Source organism: Euprymna scolopes, chromosome 33 (assembly GCF_053919585.1).
Source record: "Euprymna scolopes isolate OS-2025 chromosome 33, ASM5391958v1, whole genome shotgun sequence".
NCBI classification, from domain to species: domain Eukaryota; kingdom Metazoa; phylum Mollusca; class Cephalopoda; order Sepiida; family Sepiolidae; genus Euprymna; species Euprymna scolopes.
Window position 1 is genome coordinate 66527804 of NC_136514.1, and position 19911 is coordinate 66547714.

Sequence of the window (19911 nt, forward strand, 5' to 3'; positions counted from 1 at the left end):
GGGAAATGTACAGATACACACACACACAACGCATAGACAATTTCACTTTTATAGATATATAGATATATATCCCTATGTCAGGTTTAATGGCTCCATTTTCAAGGTACGTAGCTGTAGAAATTTCATTATCATAGTGGATGGTGTATGACATTTCGAATTGTTCTTTCTACACTTGCTGCATTCGATATGCAACTTTTTACTACTCGTCCAGTGAACATATTTACATACTTCATTTTGTCACATTGTGTAGTAGGTGTCCTCCAATAAAACCTTATAGCCGGATATCAGGTAGCTCACACTCTCTACTTCTGCGTGATACTTGTTGTCATTGCTGAAACCACTCATATTCCTAAAAACATTGGTCATCAAGCCTTGATCTTTGGTTGCCATTATAATCCATCTTGATCATAATGGCACAACCCTCTTTTCAGCCAGTATGTCAAGTCTTCCTTATCTATACACTCATAAGTAAATTCATCCAGAAAATATGGTACTTTATTGGTTGACCGATTCTTTGAGTATTTTACAATAGAAGTTCTTGGTGTATTTTTTCAACTCTTATAGACTACTAGCATTTCAGATCGGCGTTGCCCGTGTGTTTGGATGTGTATGTTGAGCAAAAAAAAAAAGTGGTAGTAGGAAGGCAGGCTCGAACCCATACCATGAAGGAGGAAAAGAACCTGACGTCTTGCGGTTATGACCACCACCAAACCTGAAGTGAGTTATGTTTAAATGTAAGCTAGACAATCTAAAGGGGAGGATAACTTTCAAAAATATCGGCGAAAAAAAGCGCCCCCCACCCTGTAGAAAAGTGCTTAGTTGAAGGTGAAGATATTAATGTTTTCAGCCAATTTTTCGATATTTTTCATATGAAAGGTCAAACTTAAAAATGATACTGATCTTGGTAAAATCCGTCACCTCTGTCGAAAGTTTTAGACAGATATGCAAACATACATACATACATACATTCATAACTAAAACTTTTCGATCCAAACCGATGAAAAAGCTTGCCCTATCTCTGAATACCCTTTATGTAAAATTTCAAATGTTTAGACCAGAAATTGTCTGAGTAATTTGGTAGAGACTGCAGAGGTCAATTTTTTTTTAACTTTGACCCCTATTATGACCCCTTAAAATTCATTGTTTTCAGCTCAAATCAAGTTATTAAGTTAGATCCATGTCCAAGGAACCTATATCTAAAATTTCAAGTATTTAGACCCCAAATTGTCGGAGGAATTTGGTAGAGTTCTCAAAGGTCAAATCGTTAAACTTTGACCCTTTAACAGCCAAATTTGGCCGAAAACCAATCACATAGATTTACCAAGTCTCAGTACCCTGTATATCAAATTTCGAGTCTGTAGACTAAAAATTGACAGAGTTATTGCATAAGGAAATGTCCACAGACAGACACGTTCACTGTTATCTATCTATACTCCTATAAATTCGTTTTTCTTTTGTGGGCATTGATATTCATATTAAAAACCTTCTTTTCTGTTTATTTAAAAAGAAAATACAATTTTGTTATATATGGATTGTGCAATTGCATTCATCTGCAAAAGATCTAGCTAATTTGCATATTCTTTTAAACATTCATTTTAATTAATTCCCTATTAGTTTGTTCGGTTTTCTTATGGGATGATCATCTTTAGTTAACTATTACGTGTAATTATATTTATGCAGGTATTCTACATGATTTATACTTGTATAATATTTTCGTAAAAAGTTTATAGTAAACACAAAATTGTTTCCATATATATTTAAGTATACGTATATATTTTTGTTTAATCGATCTGTATATCTATATATCTATAAAAGTGAACATGTCTGTGTATCTGTCTGTCTGTGTGTGTACATTTCTGTACGCGATAACTCTGTCAATTTTTAGTCTACAGACTCGAAATTTGATATACAGGGTACTGAGATTTGGGAAAATCTATGTGATCAGTTTTCGGCCAGAAATTTGGCTGGTCAGGGGTCAAAGTTCAACGATTTGACCTTTGAGAACTCTACCAAACTCCTCGAACAATTTGGGGTCTAAACACTTGAAATTTTAGATATAGGTTCCTTGGACATGGATCTAACTTAATAACTTGAATTGAGTAGAAAACAATAATATTTAAGGGGTCATGATAGGGGTCAAATTTTAAAAAATTGAACGCCTTTTTCTTTTTGCTCAACATACACCTCCAAATACCCGGGCAATGCCGGGCACCCATGCTAGTATATATATAAAAGTGAACATGTCTGTGTGTCTGTCTGTGTGTGTACATTTCCCTACGCAATAACTCTGTCAATTTTTAGTCTACAGACTCGAAATTTGATATACAGGCTACTGAGATTTGGGAAAATTTATGTGATCAGTTTTCGGCCAGAAATTTGGCTGTTAAGGGGTGGGTCAAAGTTCAACGATTTCACCTTTGAGAACTCTACCAAACTCCTCCGACAATTTGGGGTCTAAACACTTGAAATTTTAGATATAGGTTCCTTGGACATGGATCTAACTTAATAACTTGATTTGAGCCCAAAACAAATGTTAAGGGTCATAATAGGGGGTCAAAGTTAAAAAAATTGACTTTTTTTTTTTTTTTTTGCTCAGCATACACCTCCAAACACCCGAGCAACGCCGGGCACCTATGGTAGTAGATATATAGATTTACATAGCAGACTTGTCTTCTGATTTTGTCTCATTTATAAGACAGTCTTGTCCTAAATGTTTTGCTAGTTTTGTGATGGTGGTTGTTTGCTGGCCCTTGTTTTGTGATTTTGATGTATCATTTTGAAGTTTGGATTTTTGGAGTTCATCAGATATTGCTCAGATATTATTCTGTATATTTTTAAGTATGTCATTTTAAGTTTTTATTACATAATGCTTTTTCTCTTGCAGCTAAAATTCTTCTGGAAAAAGGTGCTGATCCAAATCAGACAGATATATTAGGCAACACTCCACTTCATCTTGGTAAGGACATTTTGATTTGAGCAAGAATAAATTTTATTTGACTAAAATTGTTTTTAAAAAACTAGAATTATGGACTTAAATTCGAGTATATATTGTTTTTAATAGTAAATAATAAATTGTTTGAAATAATTTTCAATTTTTTTTTTTTTTGTTGAAATAATTTTCAACACTATTAATAATGTTTACCCATTTATTTGTTTTTTATTATCATTTATATCAAAATTCATGTTTGAAACATGACATAAATTATGATTATTTTGTTAAGATAATAAGTAAATCGTTCAGTTTTTAGTTATGATATTTAATTATTGGTAATTTATTATTTATTATTAATGCAATAGTTCTTATTTTTAAAAATCGTTAAGATTTCTGTAATTAAAAAAATTATGTCTGACTGACAAAATCTCTCTCTCTATATAAAATATATGCAATATCTTCTAAATGTCTTTAAAACCCAGGGGTAGTTTGTAGATGAGAGTTGGGTTAGCTGTAAAAAGTTGCAAAATATTGCTAAACCCTAACGCTGTCAAAAGTCAAGTACAAAAGAAAATAACTTTGTAAGATCTTTAAAAATGTAACAATCAATGTGATACTGAGAACAGATACTACACTTTGAAATATTTATTTGCAGAAAATATAAAAATTAGGCACAAGATCATTCAAAAGTGTCAGGATAAAATTGATGATTTTGGTCATCTTTGGTCACTGTAACTAAAAATGTCCATCCTATTCTTAGCTAAAATTATCAATCAACATAATACCAAATTTACTTCAGGGCTGACCTACTTAAATTTTCCAAATCGTTCCAAAAATCTTATTGAAAATAAATGTTTTTATACAACAATTTCATTGGAGAGTGGAGTGGGGAGAAAACAAAGAATAAAAAATTGGTTTCAACCTTGCCCACTATTTTCCAGTTTGTTTTGAATTGAAAACAAGCAGGTCAATATCTAAGTCTAAATGGGAAAGAAAAGAAAAAAATGGGAAGTGGGGAATTTGCAGAGTAAATGAAATTATTCCGAGATGACTGGGAGAGGCCAGGGGCAAAAAGAAATTTTTTTTACTGGGGTGAAGGCATCTTGAAAGCTTTCTATTCATAGGGGAGGAGTCATTCACTTGACTAGCTAAGAGACTAAAAATTTACCCACAGAACTGGGACAGGATCAGCTGGGAACATGTACACACAAGCTTGCTATTTGTATCCACCTTTTTTCAAAACCGCAGAATGCAATCTTTTTTTTATCAAATCAGATTTTGACCTTAAATTGGTGCTTGAAGAACACAATCAGATCCTGATCAGCAAAAGATTCAATGCTTTGATTATTTCACAGAGGCAAAATCCACACCACCATTCACGCTATGGCCAGGATTGCAAGAAGTACCATTTGTCTCTTCCTGTCCCACAGCGACCTGCCATTGTCGATTATGTAGGATATGTTTAGTGAGCAAAGATGTGCCGGATCAATATGAGCTGTCACCTTATTGGCATGCCCCCAGTACTTCTGAGATTTGCAACATTTGAAGAAAGCATGTCCAAGTGTTTCTTCTGACATCCTGCAGCAGGGACACCCCCAGCAAATCCACTAGAACTGCATTGAGGGGCAATGTATTCAAGGCCAATCGCCAGAGTTGTTGTGATGAACATGAAGCAGATCCTCCCTTTTGAACATCCCAACTGCCTGCAAGTGGGTCATCAGCAGTCCCTTTTACTGATTTCTTATACAGTTTCCTTCTAGAAGTCAAAGGAAGGTTACTGAACTTTGAAAGCTTTTTGAGCATAGCTTGGCACTCTCTGAGTAACTATGTATTGCCCTTTGGCCTATGATAACCCTCGATTGACTAATTGAGAATGAGGTCAGGAATGGTACTATTTTAGCAGTTACAATTTTCTATAATGAATCAATACCCCCACCTTCGGCGACAGGGTGCATTGATTCATCTGCTCCCTAAAGAACGTCATTCAGTCAGGACTGGACTTTCAGCCAAGCAACACCTCTCCTCTCTCTCATCTGCTATCCACCAGACACTTTTTCCCTAGCATCGACGGTCTCTACTGGAGACAACTGCTAATAACTGGGGACGACACAGGACATATACTGAGCGACACAAACCCAAGAAGAACTTTCTAATCCTTCTTTGCCTATCTCAGTCCAACCTTCAACTTCCTGTTGCAAATAAATACCTTTTTTCGTTGATATTGTTGAAAAGAAGTTCGTTGTTCATTTCATGCTGTGTTTTTAATTAAATATATTTTATTAGAGGTAAAACATTTACCTCCAAACTATCGACTGCAGGGTTTCATGCAGATTCTTCTGCCAATGTTCGACTCAGGAAGTTCAGTTTTATGATGTCTCGATAACTCATCAAGTTGCACATTCCCAAAACTATCACACGGACATTGAATACAGACCTGTCTGCAACCTAATGCCCCTTCCTGTTCCAAAGAAGAGGCATTGGAGAGTCTTTAGGTTTTTTGCAGGTAGAGAAAATATGGCCAATCAGTAAAGAATTAGAGGAAAGACATAAGTGGCATGCACCTCAGCTCTACCATTTCAGGAGGTTTTCCACCAAAGCCAACGCTTTGAAAGGGTCCGGAAAATTAGTGTCACCAGTCAAAAAGCTGAGAAACAAAGAAAATTGCTAGCCATTTTTAAATGATTGTAAAAAGTCTTCCACCTGGTATCAAAGAATAATTATATGTAGATGACATTTTCATTTTCCACACATCCAAAAAACATCCATATGATTGAACACCAACTACAATAATGTTTGAACAAACTAAATTGATGGATAATTAAAAGCTTTTTTTAAATATCAATTAAAATTAAACCAAATATATGCACTTTTGTTAATCACAGAAAATGCATTACAATCCAGTTACTGAGAGGCATAGAAATAGCTATTCTACAACAGCATAAATTCCTTTGAATCATTTTTTATTCAAAATTACTATTTTCTCCTTATAAAACAATATTTAAAAGAATAAATGCGAAAGTTTTTTTTCATCTATCTTAACTATATTTAACAATCAAAATAGGTTACTTAATTTAAATGCAAACTTAATATTCTACAATACCCTATATATAGTATGCTGCAAACTCTCACAAATACATTTAGATCTTAATTTGTATATTTTATTAACAACTTCTAATAAATAATATTCTGAAATTTTTTTTTCACTTGTAATTTTGCATTGCCATATTTTCCTATACATACATAACAGTTTTGCCATTAGATAAATGTCTGATGTTCCTGTGATGCTGAAAACAGATATTACACTTTGATGTTAGCCAAACTCGATGAGAAATCACAAAAATGTTTAAATGGCTAGACATGTTAAAATGAATGAAAAAAAAAACGGATTTAACCTACTATTGTATTATGTTTTAATGGGGGAGGAGTAGTGTAGCATCTGTTCTGTTGTCATGATGCCACACTCACAGGCCTCTTCATTTTTGGGGCCGATTCTCCCGGGTGTTAACTTCTCTTTCGAGGGTAGTTTAGTATATGTTCGTTTCTCATATTACTATACTTTATGATTATCTTCGTCATTTCGTCTAGGCAGGGGAGTGTATTATCTGTTCTGTTGTGATGATATACTCTCAAGCATTACCTCCTTCTTTGGAAATCAGCAATATACATGTATAGTTATCAGGATAACTACCTAGATGAGCAAAAATATGATCCCTCTACCAAAATAATCAGTTGATAAAAAATAGTGGCACACACAAACTGAGGGGCCAGCAAACCATGTAAAGTACAGTCAAAATTATGCAATCATATTAAGTATAATAAACTTGACAATGATATAAAGTATAACAAACTTGACAATCGTATATATTATAACAAACTTGACAATCGTATACAGTATAACAAACTTGACCATGTCAAGTTTGTTATACTTTATATCATTGTCAAGTTTGTTAGACTTTATATCAATGATATAAAGTATAACAAACTTGACAATGATATAAAGTATGACAAACTTGACAATGATATAAAGTATAACAAACTTGACAATGATATAAAGTATAACAAACTTGACAATGATATAAAGTATAACAAACTTGACAATGATATAAAGTATAACAAACTTGACAATGATATAAAGTATAACAAACTTGACAATGATATAAAGTACAACAAACTTGACAATGATATAAAGTACAACAAACTTGACAATGATATAAAGTACAACAAACTTGACAATGATATAAAATATAACAAACTTGACAATCGTATATATTATTAAAAACTTGACAATGATATAAAGTATAACAAACTTGACAATGATATAAAGTATAACAAACTTGACAATGATATAAAGTATAACAAACTTGACAATGATATAAAGTATAACAAACTTGACAATGATATAAAGTATAACAAACTTGACAATGATATAAAGTATAACAAACTTGACAATGATATAAAGTACAACAAACTTGACAATGATAAAAAGTATAACAAACTTGACAATGATATAAAGTACAACAAACTTGACAATGATAAAAAGTACAACAAACTTGACAATGATATAAAGTACAACAAACTTGACAATGATATAAAGTATGACAAACTTGACAATGATATAAAGTATGACAAACTTGACAATGATATAAAGTATAACAAACTTGACAATGATATAAAATATAACAAACTTGACAATCGTATATATTATTACAAACTTGACAATGATATAAAGTATAACAAACTTGACAATGATATAAAGTATAACAAACTTGACAATGATATAAAGTATAACAAACTTGACAATGATATAAAGTATAACAAACTTGACAATGATATAAAGTATAACAAACTTGACAATGATATAAAGTATAACAAACTTGACAATGATATAAAGTATAACAAACTTGACAATGATATAAAGTATAACAAACTTGACAATCGTATATATTATAACAAACTTGACAATCGTATAAAGTATAACAAACTTGACAATGATATAAAGTATAACAAACTTGACAATGATATAAAGTATAACAAACTTGACAATGATATAAAGTATAACAAACTTGACAATGATATAAAGTATAACAAACTTGACAAAGATATAAAGTATAACAAACTTGACAATGATATAAAGTATAACAAACTTGACAATGATATAAAGTACAAGAAACTTGACAATGATATAAAGTACAAGAAACTTGACAATGATATAAAGTATAACAAACTTGACAATGATATAAAGTATAACAAACTTGACAATGATATAAAGTATAACAAACTTGACAATGATATAAAGTATAACAAACTTGACAATGATATAAAGTATAACAAACTTGACAATGATATAAAGTATAACAAACTTGACAATGATATAAAGTATAACAAACTTGACAATGATATAAAGTATAACAAACTTGACAATGATATAAAGTATGACAAACTTGACAATGATATAAAGTATGACAAACTTGACAATGATATAAAGTATGACAAACTTGACAATGATATAAAGTATGACAAACTTGACAATGATATAAAGTATGACAAACTTGACAATGATATAAAGTATAACAAACTTGACAATGATATAAAGTATAACAAACTTGACAATGATATAAAGTATAACAAACTTGACAATGATATAAAGTATAACAAACTTGACAATGATATAAAGTATAACAAACTTGACAATGATATAAAGTATAACAAACTTGACAATGATATAAAGTATAACAAACTTGACAATGATATAAAGTATAACAAACTTGACAATGATATAAAGTATAACAAACTTGACAATGATATAAAGTATAACAAACTTGACAATGATATAAAGTATAACAAACTTGACAATGATATAAAGTATAACAAACTTGACAATCGTATATATTATAACAAACTTGACAATCGTATATATTATAACAAACTTGACAATGATATAAAGTATAACAAACTTGACAATGATATAAAGTATAACAAACTTGACAATGATATAAAGTATAACAAACTTGACAATGATATAAAGTATAACAAACTTGACAATGATATAAAGTATAACAAACTTGACAATGATATAAAGTATAACAAACTTGACAATGATATAAAGTATAACAAACTTGACAATGATATAAAGTATAACAAACTTGACAATCCTATATAATGTTACAAACTTGACAATCATATATATTATAACAAACTTGACAATCGTATATATTATAACAAACTTTAATCGTATATATTATAACAAACTTGACAATCATATAAAGTATACCAAACTTGAGAATCATAAAGTATAAAAAAACTTGAAAATCATATAAAATATAAAAAACTGGACAATCTTTAAATTATAAAAAACTTGATAATCCTTTATAGTGTAACAAACTTGACAATCATAAAAAGTATAAAAAAAAAAACTTGACAATTGTATCGCGTATACAAAAATTGGCAATTATACGAAGTATAACAAACTTGACAAATGTATGAAGTATAACAAGCTTAGAAATCATATAAAGCAGGGGTCTCAAACTTGCGGCCCGCGGGTCGATAATTTGTGGCCCCCGCCTTATTTTGAAAGTTTAATGTTAGTGCGGCCTGCGAGTTTGATACGAATGGCACTTTACAGTGTTTTGTGCAGAGCTCAACGGACCTACCAATCACGGTGGAGTATATGACTCTCGAGGTTGGGACGTCGACCGGGCTTGAGGCAAGCAGAAAGTTACAGCAGCATTGCCATGGAGCATTTTCTTCCGTGCCTGGCTGTCTGCATGGATGGCTGACTGCCTCGTTTAGGCACACGCGGACTTTCGTCCCAGATTGCGGCGTTCACAACACTTCTAAAAAAAGTTTTGTTTTTGTTTTGTCCAGCAGGACAACATAATCCCAGTCTAAGGTTGCAGCATAATGTCATTAATAGTGATGGGACGATTCCTAATTTTTTTCCGATTCCGATAACGATTCTAGGAAAATATTGATTAACGATTCCGATTAACAAGTACGATTCCGACTCATACCTTAGCTATATGTCGAATTTAGATTTAAATTTATTTTATAAATTAAAAATATTGAATGGTGCGAAAATAAAATGTGATCAAATAAACCACGTGTTTTGTTGTACCGACCGTCACTAATAGACCAAGTGTAATTGATGTATGTAAATTCCAATTAAACTGAAACAAGAATAATTGAAATTTTATTTCAATATAAAATGGTCACTTATTCTTGTTCATATTCGTATTAGCATAAAAGATGGCTATTGCCAATATTTAATTTGTTTTTTAGGATATATTTTAAATTTCTAAAGAACAAAAAGAATGAAAAATAAGAATCCATTTCTGGTTATGTTAAAACTAAATTTATTTTGTTTTTGAGTTTTGTTTTGATTTTGTTTTAGTTTCCAAAGTTTTAACTTCCCCAATCTGAAATAAAACAAGGAAGGGATGGGCTCAGTGGTGGCAATAGGGGTTTATCCCTTTGAAGTTAGTTGTCTACCGACTGTCCGTCCAGTTTTTGCCTTTTTTTTTTTTTTTTTTTCTTCCTTTGAAGATTGTAATGCTGGGTATGGGGCAGCCAAACCAGCTGCCAACATTGCCCCGCTTTTTTATTGAAACCAACCGAGAGCTCTTTTTAGTATCTTCACTGTTCCCTTAAGTGCAATTGTCTGAATCTCTTTTGCACTTGGTTCACCAGGAATATTAGTTAGGTAGGACTTCAGGTTCTTCTTCATAAGTCCTGTGGCACCTATGATAACTGGTATGATCGATATCCCCTTTAGGTTCCAGTTTCTTTTCATATCATACATGAGACCTTGGTATTTGGTCTGTTTCTCTCTTTCAGCTCTGTTAAGACGGCCATCATTAGGAACACTCACTTCAATCAAGGTTGCAACTCTCTCTGACTTATTCCATATAACTATGTCATGTCGCTAAGATTAAAATTAGGATATATACGTTTTAATTTTTTTTTTATATGTGGAAATAGATAAATATAATCTTTCTTTCTCAAGTTCATTTTTAGAAAAATGACAAATGCTTTGCGGACTTTTTGCACCCCCTTTCTTCAAATTTATACACTATATATACATTTGATAAACATATAGACAATTTCAACATACAAATATAATTCTTTTCAAGTTGAACTTCCTCTCTCCTGCTATTTACTACTAACTCTCTCCCTCCCCCCCTCTCTCTCTCTTTCTCTGACCCCGATCCGACTTAAAGAACTTACAACCTCGAGGAACCAACAACCAATTTTGGAGTTTTCCTGGAAAATTACAAGTAACTGTCAAATTTACGTCGCAAACGCTTTCAAAAAGAACCGTAGACGTGAGTAAAATAAACCACATTTTTTTTTCCACCTTTCTTCAGTTAAAAAAAAAATACTTGAATATCTTACATACACACACAAAAAGAACGTTTTTTGTGCGTCAGCTAAACACTTGATTGAAACTTCAGTGCGACAGCGACATCAAGTGGGATCATATATATTACAGCCCCAAACATGTCTTTTTCAAAGCCTGCAGTGAAGAGAAAGGTTGGTGATGAGCACAGACAATTTCAGGAAAAGTGGGAAATGCAATATTTCTTTATTGAGCACAGGGGCACTCTGACTTGTCTTATTTGCACTGAGAAAGTTGCGGTGCACAAAGAATATAATTTGAAACGTCATTACACAACTCGACATGCTGAGGAGTATGCAAAATACCAGGGAGATGAGAGAGCCAACCGGGTTGCCAATCTTAAAGCATGTCTACTGAGGCAACAAGATTTCTTCAAGAAAGCTATCAAAGAGAATAATGTAGCAATCGAAGCAAGCTACGTGGTTAGTGAGATGATTGCTAAGGTGGGAAAGCCATTCACAGAAGGTGAATTTGTCAAAAAGTGCATACTACAGGCTGCAAGTATTGTCTGTCCAGAAAAGAAAGGTCAGTTTAGCAACATAAGCCTTTCTGCCAACACTGTGGCAGAGCGCATTTCTGACCTGTCAAGTGACATTTATGATCAACTATGTGAGAAAGCCAAATGTTTCAGTGCATACTCAGTCGCTCTTGATGAGACCACAGACATCACCGATACTGCCCAGCTCGCAATCTATGTCCGTGGTGTGGATGACAATTTTGAAGTGATGGAGGAGTTGCTCACAGTACTTCCAATGCACGACCAGACCACTGCTCAGGAGATATTTCACCAGCTGTGTGATGCCATTGAGAATGCCGGTTTGCCATGGAAGAGGTTTGTTGGAATTCCTACAGGACAGGGAGGAAAAATGGACTGGTGGCACTTGTTAAAAAAAAAACTGGAAGAGGAGGGTGTGGAGGAGGCCATTGCTCTGCACTGCATTATCCATCAGCAGGCCCTTTGCAGCAAATGCCTCAAGTTTGACAATGTGATGTCTGTGGTTGTGAAATGCGTCAACCAAATCAGATCACAGGGCTTAAAGCACCGAAGGTTCCATGCTTTTTTAGAAGAAATGGAGTCAGAATATGGGGATGTGCTTTACTTCACCGAGGTACGTTGGCTCAGCAGGGGAAAAGTATTGAGGAGATTTTTCGATCTGAGGGAAGAAGTGAAAGCCTTCATGGAGAAAGATGGGGTGGCTGTTCCTGTGCTAAGTGATCCCAAATGGCTCATGGACTATGCTTTTCTTGTTGATATCACACATGAGCTTAATGCACTGAACAAGAAGTTACAAGGCCAGGGGAAACTTGTCAGTGCTGCATATTACAACATTAGAGCATTCTCCACAAAGCTTATGTTATGGAAAGCCAAGCTCTCTCAGAAAAACCTGTGCCATTTCCCAACATGCAAGGCACTTGCAGATGCAGGCACACCATTCAGTGGCCAGAAGTATGTTGATGCCATTTTGAAGCTTCAGGAGGAATTTGATCACAGATTTGCAGACTTCAAGACGCACAAAGCCACATTTCAAATGTTTGCGAACCCCTTCTCCTTTGATGTGCAAGATGTTGATATATATTCAATTGCTATAGGGTTATCTGCCCCTTTCCAAAACCCTGTTACTGTGGGGATTCTCTCCCCTTTTATTGTAACTCTTCGGTTCTCCATGTTGTAAATAAAATACAAACACATTGTGTGCGTCTTAGTATTTCGTCAAACAAAATGTGTTCATAGTAATTTTTAAAACCTTTCTGGATGTCGCAGGCTCCGGTGATGAGGTATGTGTCCACACATTTTTATTAAATGACTTCCACTCATTTTCAACATTGGTTATGGGCCCAGTCTACGTGATAACGTCTTGAAAATAATAGTGAAGCAAACGCGTGTGGTAATTTTTCGCCATCTTGGATTTTGTTTTTCTTGTCGTCGAAGTTTTGTATTGTTTTTTTTTTCTTTTAAGTTAAATAACAATGGAAACAAAACTAAGCAACTTGGTTCCACTAAATGGTTCAAACTATAATACCTGGAAGGTCCAATGCAAAATGGCATTAATTAAGGATGGACTATGGAATATAGTTAATGAAACAGAAATTGTTCCGGACAAACGAAATGAGCCAGCATCCCACGTGAAATATTTATCGAGAAGAGACTGGGCTTTAGCGACTATTGTGCTCTCAGTAGAAACCTCACTACTGTATTTAATTGGAGACCCTGACGACCCTGCAGTTGTGTGGAAGAAATTGGCAGACCAATTTCAAAAGAAAACATGGGCAAATAAACTAGCGCTGAGAAGAAAATTATACTCCCTTAGATTAAAAGACGGCGACTCTGTCCATGAACACATAAAGACTATGATGGAATTATTTGACGAATTGGCTGCCATTGGCGATTCCATTGACGAGGAGGATAGAGTTGTTCACCTTCTGGCTACTCTCCCAGACGATTATAATATGTTGGTAACAGCACTTGAAGCGAGTCAGAACGTTCCTAAATGGGTGTTAGTGACTTGTTGCATGAAGAAAGCAAAATTAAAGAGAGGGAAATTAACAGTACGGAATTGAAAGCCATGACATCAAAACATCATGTCAACAAACGGGGACCTAAATGTTTTCACTGTAGAAAAAATGGACATATTAAATGTGACTGCCGTCTAACAAAGAATGTTAAGTCGAACCCTCCAAGAAAGAAAGTTTTCTTTACTAAGAAAATACAGGACAACTCCAGTGACTCTGGTGAGGGTGAATGTATTGGACTTTTTACACATCATGCATTATTGTCTAATGGAAAAAGGAGTGACTGGATTGTGGACTCTGGAGCCACATGTCATATGTGTAGTGATATTGAAAAATTTTCTAACTTTCGAAAATTGGATGTAGCTGAGGAAATAACCCTTGGTGATGGATTTTCAGTTGAGGCAATAGGAACAGGAACAATAGAGCTAAAAGTGGGTGTACCGGACGGGAAACACCAGAAATGCAGGTTGTATGAGACCTTATATGTTCCTAAATTGTCCTACAATCTTTTGAGTGTGTCCAGAGCCACTAAATCTGGAAAAACCTGTATTTTCAGTGACTCAAATTGTCAATTTTTAGATAACAAGCAAAAGGTGGTGGCTACAGGTTCCAAAATTGGGAACCTTTATTATTTAAACTGTTCTGATATAAATGAATCAACCCATGCAGCAAACTCCTGTTTAGATGGTAACACAAAGGAGGAGATTTAGCATAGACGCTTTGGCCACCTTGGAGAAAAGAACTTGCAAAAACTAGTAAAGGACCAACTAGTTACTGGCCTTGACTATAATATAAACAAGGAAATTAAGTTTTGTGAGCCTTGTTTGGATGGAAAACATCATCGTTCATCGCTTCCAAAATCTGGAGGAAAGCGAGCAACTCAGCTTCTTGAAATTGTGCATAGCGATGTTTGTGGAAGGATAGAGGCAAAATCGCTTGGTGGTGCCGAATATTTTGTCACGTTCATTGATGACAAATCCAGATTTGTGTGGATATATGTGCTCAAAAACAAACGAGATGTCCCCCAAAAATTCAGTGAATGGAAAACTATGGTGGAAAAGTTCACTGGTAAAAATATAAAGGTTTTACGAACCGACAATGGAGGAGAGTATACTTCAAAAGAATTTGAAAACTACCTGAAGAAGGAGGGGATTAAGCACGAGTATACTGTTCCAAAAACGCCAGAACAAAATGGTGTTGCAGAGAGGATGAACCGAACATTGGTGGAGATGGTTCGATCAATGCTATCGGATTCTAAGCTGCCTAAGAAATTTTGGGCTGAGGCATTATCAACGGCTTCGTATATTAGAAATCGGAGCTCAACAAATGCAGTAGAAGGTATGACACCATATGAAGTTCTGAAGAGACGTAAGCCTAATGTGAAATACCTACGCATTTTTGGATGTGATGCTTTTGTCCATGTACCGAAGGATGAAAGATTCAAAATGGACTCAAAAGCAAAGAAGTGCAAATTCCTTGGTTACGGGATTGGTATAAAAGGGTATCGACTCTTTGATACCAGAAAATCCAGAGTGTTCCATAGCAGAGTTGTCATCTTCAATGAATCAGGTTCAATGGCTGAACAGGAGAAAGAAGAAATTGTAAATCCATCTCTGGTAGAAATTGGACACCAAGATAGCTCCGATGATGAAGACAACCCACAAGAGCTAACAGGACCCCAAAGATCATCAAGGCTAAAGAAAACCCCAGATCCGTATGGCGAATGGGTTTACATGGCTCATAACTTAAATGACCCATTGACCATGAAGGAAGCACTTTCTGGTCCTGAAAAGAATAAATGGTTGAAGACAATGAATAACGAAATTTCTTCCTTACATTCTAATACAGTATGGGACCTGACGGAATTGCCCAGTGGATGAAAAACTATTGGTAGCAAGTGGGTGTTCAAGCGAAAATATGATGCTGATAGTAATATGGAACACTATAAAGCTCGACTTGTAGCTCAAGGTTTTCTTCAGAAGCAAGGAATCGATTATGACGAGACTTTCTGCCCAGTTGTGAGATCTGAATCGGTACGAACAGTTATTGCACTAGCAGCACAGCATGATCTGAAGCTGCATCAATTGGACATAGCCACTGCTTTCCTGAATGGAGAGCTGAAGGAGGAAATCTACATGAGACAGCCAGAGGGTTTCCAAGTTAAAGGCAAGAAACATCTTGTCTATAAATTGAAGCAAAGTATTTATGGCTTGAAGCAGTCCCCAAGATGTTGGAATGATGCACTGCATGGTCAGCTGAAAAAGATGGACTTCAAACAGTTGGAAAGTGATCCTTGCATCTACATAAAATCTTCAGGAGGAGACATTTTCATAACAGCTGTTTATGTTGATGACATCATTGTGGCATGTAAATCCACAAGTCTTATTGAAGATTTCATGAAAGCGATATCAAAGATTTTCAAAATAAAAGATTTGGGAAAACTACACCATTTTTTGGGTGTGAAGATTATTTATCCTGAAGCAGGAAAAATATGGATTGGACAGCCTACATACACAGCAGATGTCTTGAGAAAGTTCCAGATGGAGAATTCCAAACCTGTGTCTACTCCAATTGATCCCGGAACAAAATTGACGAAGGCAACGGAAACAAGTAAACTGGTCAACAAAGAGTTATATCAGTCTGCAGTTGGGAGCCTATTGTACCTGTCGACAAGGACACGACCGGATATTACTTATGCCGTTGGAAATGTTTCAAGATTCTGCTCTCAACCTACAATGAAAGACTGGAAGGCTGTGAAACATATCCTTCAGTACTTAAATGGTACACAAGGATATGGTTTACTTTATGACAAGAAGAAAGCCACCAATCTCCTGGGGTACTCCGATGCTGACTGGGCTGGTAATTTGGATGATCGCAGATCAACATCTGGATATGTTTTTAAGCTGAGTGGTGCGGCAGTCAGCTGGAGAAGCAAAAGGCAAACCTGTGTTGCTCTATCAACAGCCGAAGCTGAGTACATGGCATTGGCAAGTACAGCACAGGAGGCTGTTGTGATGCAGAATATTCAAAGTGCCTTGCTAGGATCTCCAGTAACACCAACCCTTATATATGAGGACAACCAGTCAACCATATGTATGGCAAGGAGTCCACAGTATCATGGAAGGGCCAAACATGTGGACATAAAGTTCCACTATGTTCGAGAACTGGTCGAGCGGGAAACTGTTAAGCTCGAATACTGTCCAAGTAAAGAGATGGTAGCCGACCTGCTAACTAAAGGACTTGGAAGCACACAGTTTGTAAGGCTCAGGGAACTTTTGGGACTCCATAAACTATAATGCAGACTGTCAGCAATTGAGGAGGAGTGTTGATATATATTCAATTGCTATAGGGTTATCTGCCCCTTTCCAAAACCCTTTTACTGTGGGGATTCTCTCCCCTTTTATTGTAACTCTTCGGTTCTCCATGTTGTAAATAAAATACACATACATTGTGTGCGTCTTAGTATTTCGTCAAACAAAATGTGTTCATAGTAATTTTTAAAACCTTTCTGGATGTCGCAGGCTCCGGTGATGAGGTATGTGTCCACACATTTTTATTAAATGACTTCCACTCATTTTCAACACAAGATGCCCCACCTGTGCTTCAAATGGAGCTCATTGACCTGCAGTGCAACTCTGAACTGAAAGCGAAGTTCAGGGAGATGAATAGGAAAGTAGACATGCTTAGGCAATTTTTGAGAGAATTGACCCCCAGCTTCCCTGAGCTTTCCCGAATGTCAAGCGGACCATGTGCCTTTTTGGGAGCACATACTTGTGCAAAAAACTCTTTTCCACCTTGAACTTCAATAAGTCCAAGTACAGGTCCAGACTTACTGATGATCATCTTCAAGCCATACTAAGGGTCTCAACTGCCTCCTCCCTCAAGCCAAATGTGGCTCAGCTCTGCAAGAGGAAGCGCTGCCAGGTCTCTAGCAGCAAGATGTAGGCAAGAGAAGCCACGTTCAGAAGATAAGTACATGTTCTCAAATGTTCCACTCATGTTCAGGACAATTCATGTTCAGAAGAAGGTTAAAGAACTGTTAATACAGACGTTTCAATCCTAATTTTTATTTTATTTATTTATTCATTACTGATTGATTGAATGATTGATTTTATTCATTTCTTATTTATTTTCTTATTCATTTGTTTATTGATTTTTTTCATCTTATTTTGTGTTAAAAAATAAAAATAAAGACATTTGAGAAGATTAGAATTTTTTTTAGTTTTTTTCTTGTGGAAAACCTGATGCGGCCCGGCCTCACCCAGCCTCAACCTCCAGCGGCCCTCAGCTAAATTGAGTTTGAGACCCCTGATATAAAGTATAAAAAACTTGAAAAGCATACAAAATTTAATCAAACTTAACAATTATATAAAGCATACCAAACCTGACAATTATTTAAAATATTACAAACAAAAAAAATCATATAAAGTATAACAAACTTGTTAATCATATAAATTATAACAAACTAAACAATAATAAAGCATACCAAACTTTTAAATCATATAACATATTACAAAATTGAAAATTCTAAGAGTCTAACAAACTTGACAATCATATAAAGTATAAAAAAAAAACTGGACACAACTTTAAAGTATAACAACGTGAAAATCATTTAAAACATAACAAACGTGACAATCATTTAATATATAAACACACTTGATAATCATATGAAGTATAAAAAACATGATATTCATATAAATTAAAAACTTCACTCATACAAAAAAAAAGCTTGACAATCATAAATTATAAGAAACATGAAAATCATATAAAGTATAACAAACTTGACAATCATAACAATTTTCAAACTTGACAATCATGCAAAGTATAAAACACTTGACAATCATGTAAAGTATAAAAAACTTGACAATCATGTAAAGTATAAAAAACTTGACAATCATGTAAAGTATAAAAAACTTGACAATCATGTAAAGTATAAAAAACTTGACAATCATGTAAAGTATAAAAAACTTGACAATCATGTAAAGTATAAAAAACTTGACAATCATGTAAAGTATAAAACACTTGACAATCATGTAAAGTATAAAAAACTTGACAATCATGTAAAGTATAAAAAACTTGACAATCATGTAAAGTATAAAAAACTTGACAATCATGTAAAGTATAACAGACTTGACAATCATGTAAAGTATAAAAAACTTGACAATCATGTAAAGTATAAAAAACTTGACAATCATGTAAAGTATAAAAAACTTGACAATCATGTAAAGTATAACAGACTTGACAATCATGTAAAGTATAAAAAACTTGACAATCATGTAAAGTATAAAAAACTTGACAATCATGTAAAGTATAAAAAACTTGACAATCATGTAAAGTATAACAGACTTGACAATCATGTAAAGTATAAAAAACTTGACAATCATGTAAAGTATAACAGACTTGACAATCATGTAAAGTATAAAAAACTTGACAATCATGTAAAGTATAAAAAACTTGACAATCATGTAAAGTATAACAGACTTGACAATCATGTAAAGTATAACAGACTTGACAATCATGTAAAGTATAACAGACTTGACAATCATGTAAAGTATAACAGACTTGACAATCATGTAAAGTATAACAGACTTGACAATCATGTAAAGTATAACAGACTTGACAATCATGTAAAGTATAACAGACTTGACAATCATGTAAAGTATAACAGACTTGACAATCATGTAAAGTATAACAGACTTGACAATCATGTAAAGTATAACGGATTTGACAATCATGTAAAGTATTAAAAACTAATATTCATGTCTTCAATGTTCACGATGTGGAATAGTTAACTCACTCAATCAGGACCGATGATGATGGGAGGTTCTGTCATGATTTATCCATTGCTTATGATCTCACTCAGATTGTTCATGACCCTACCCGATACTGACGGCCAGTATGTAAGACTCCTAGACCTTTTTCTCACAACTTGCCCTGAACTGTGTTCAGCTTCCATTCTGTCATCACTTGAATCTTCCGACCACTCTGTTGTATCAGTTAAGATAAAAATGCAATAAGTCCTCAGATGTACTTCTCCATCGTACAGTATATCGATACTCTATGGCTGACTGGG

General features: G+C 34.4%; 1 protein-coding gene across 4 annotated transcripts in view; it reads left to right on the plus strand.

Annotated features, from left to right (window-relative positions):
- The window catches only part of LOC145258282 (uncharacterized), a 472448-nt gene that overhangs the window by 157501 nt on the left and 295036 nt on the right, over positions 1-19911 (plus strand). For all 4 annotated transcript variants that reach the window (XR_013864089.1, XM_080116286.1, XM_080116288.1 and 1 more), the window contains exon 5: positions 2885-2956. Coding sequence is in view for 3 of the 4 variants with exons in the window: in XM_080116286.1 (XP_079972412.1) it covers positions 2885-2956 (72 nt within the window). In the remaining variant the exon portion in view is untranslated. The remainder of the gene's footprint in view (positions 1-2884; positions 2957-19911) is intronic.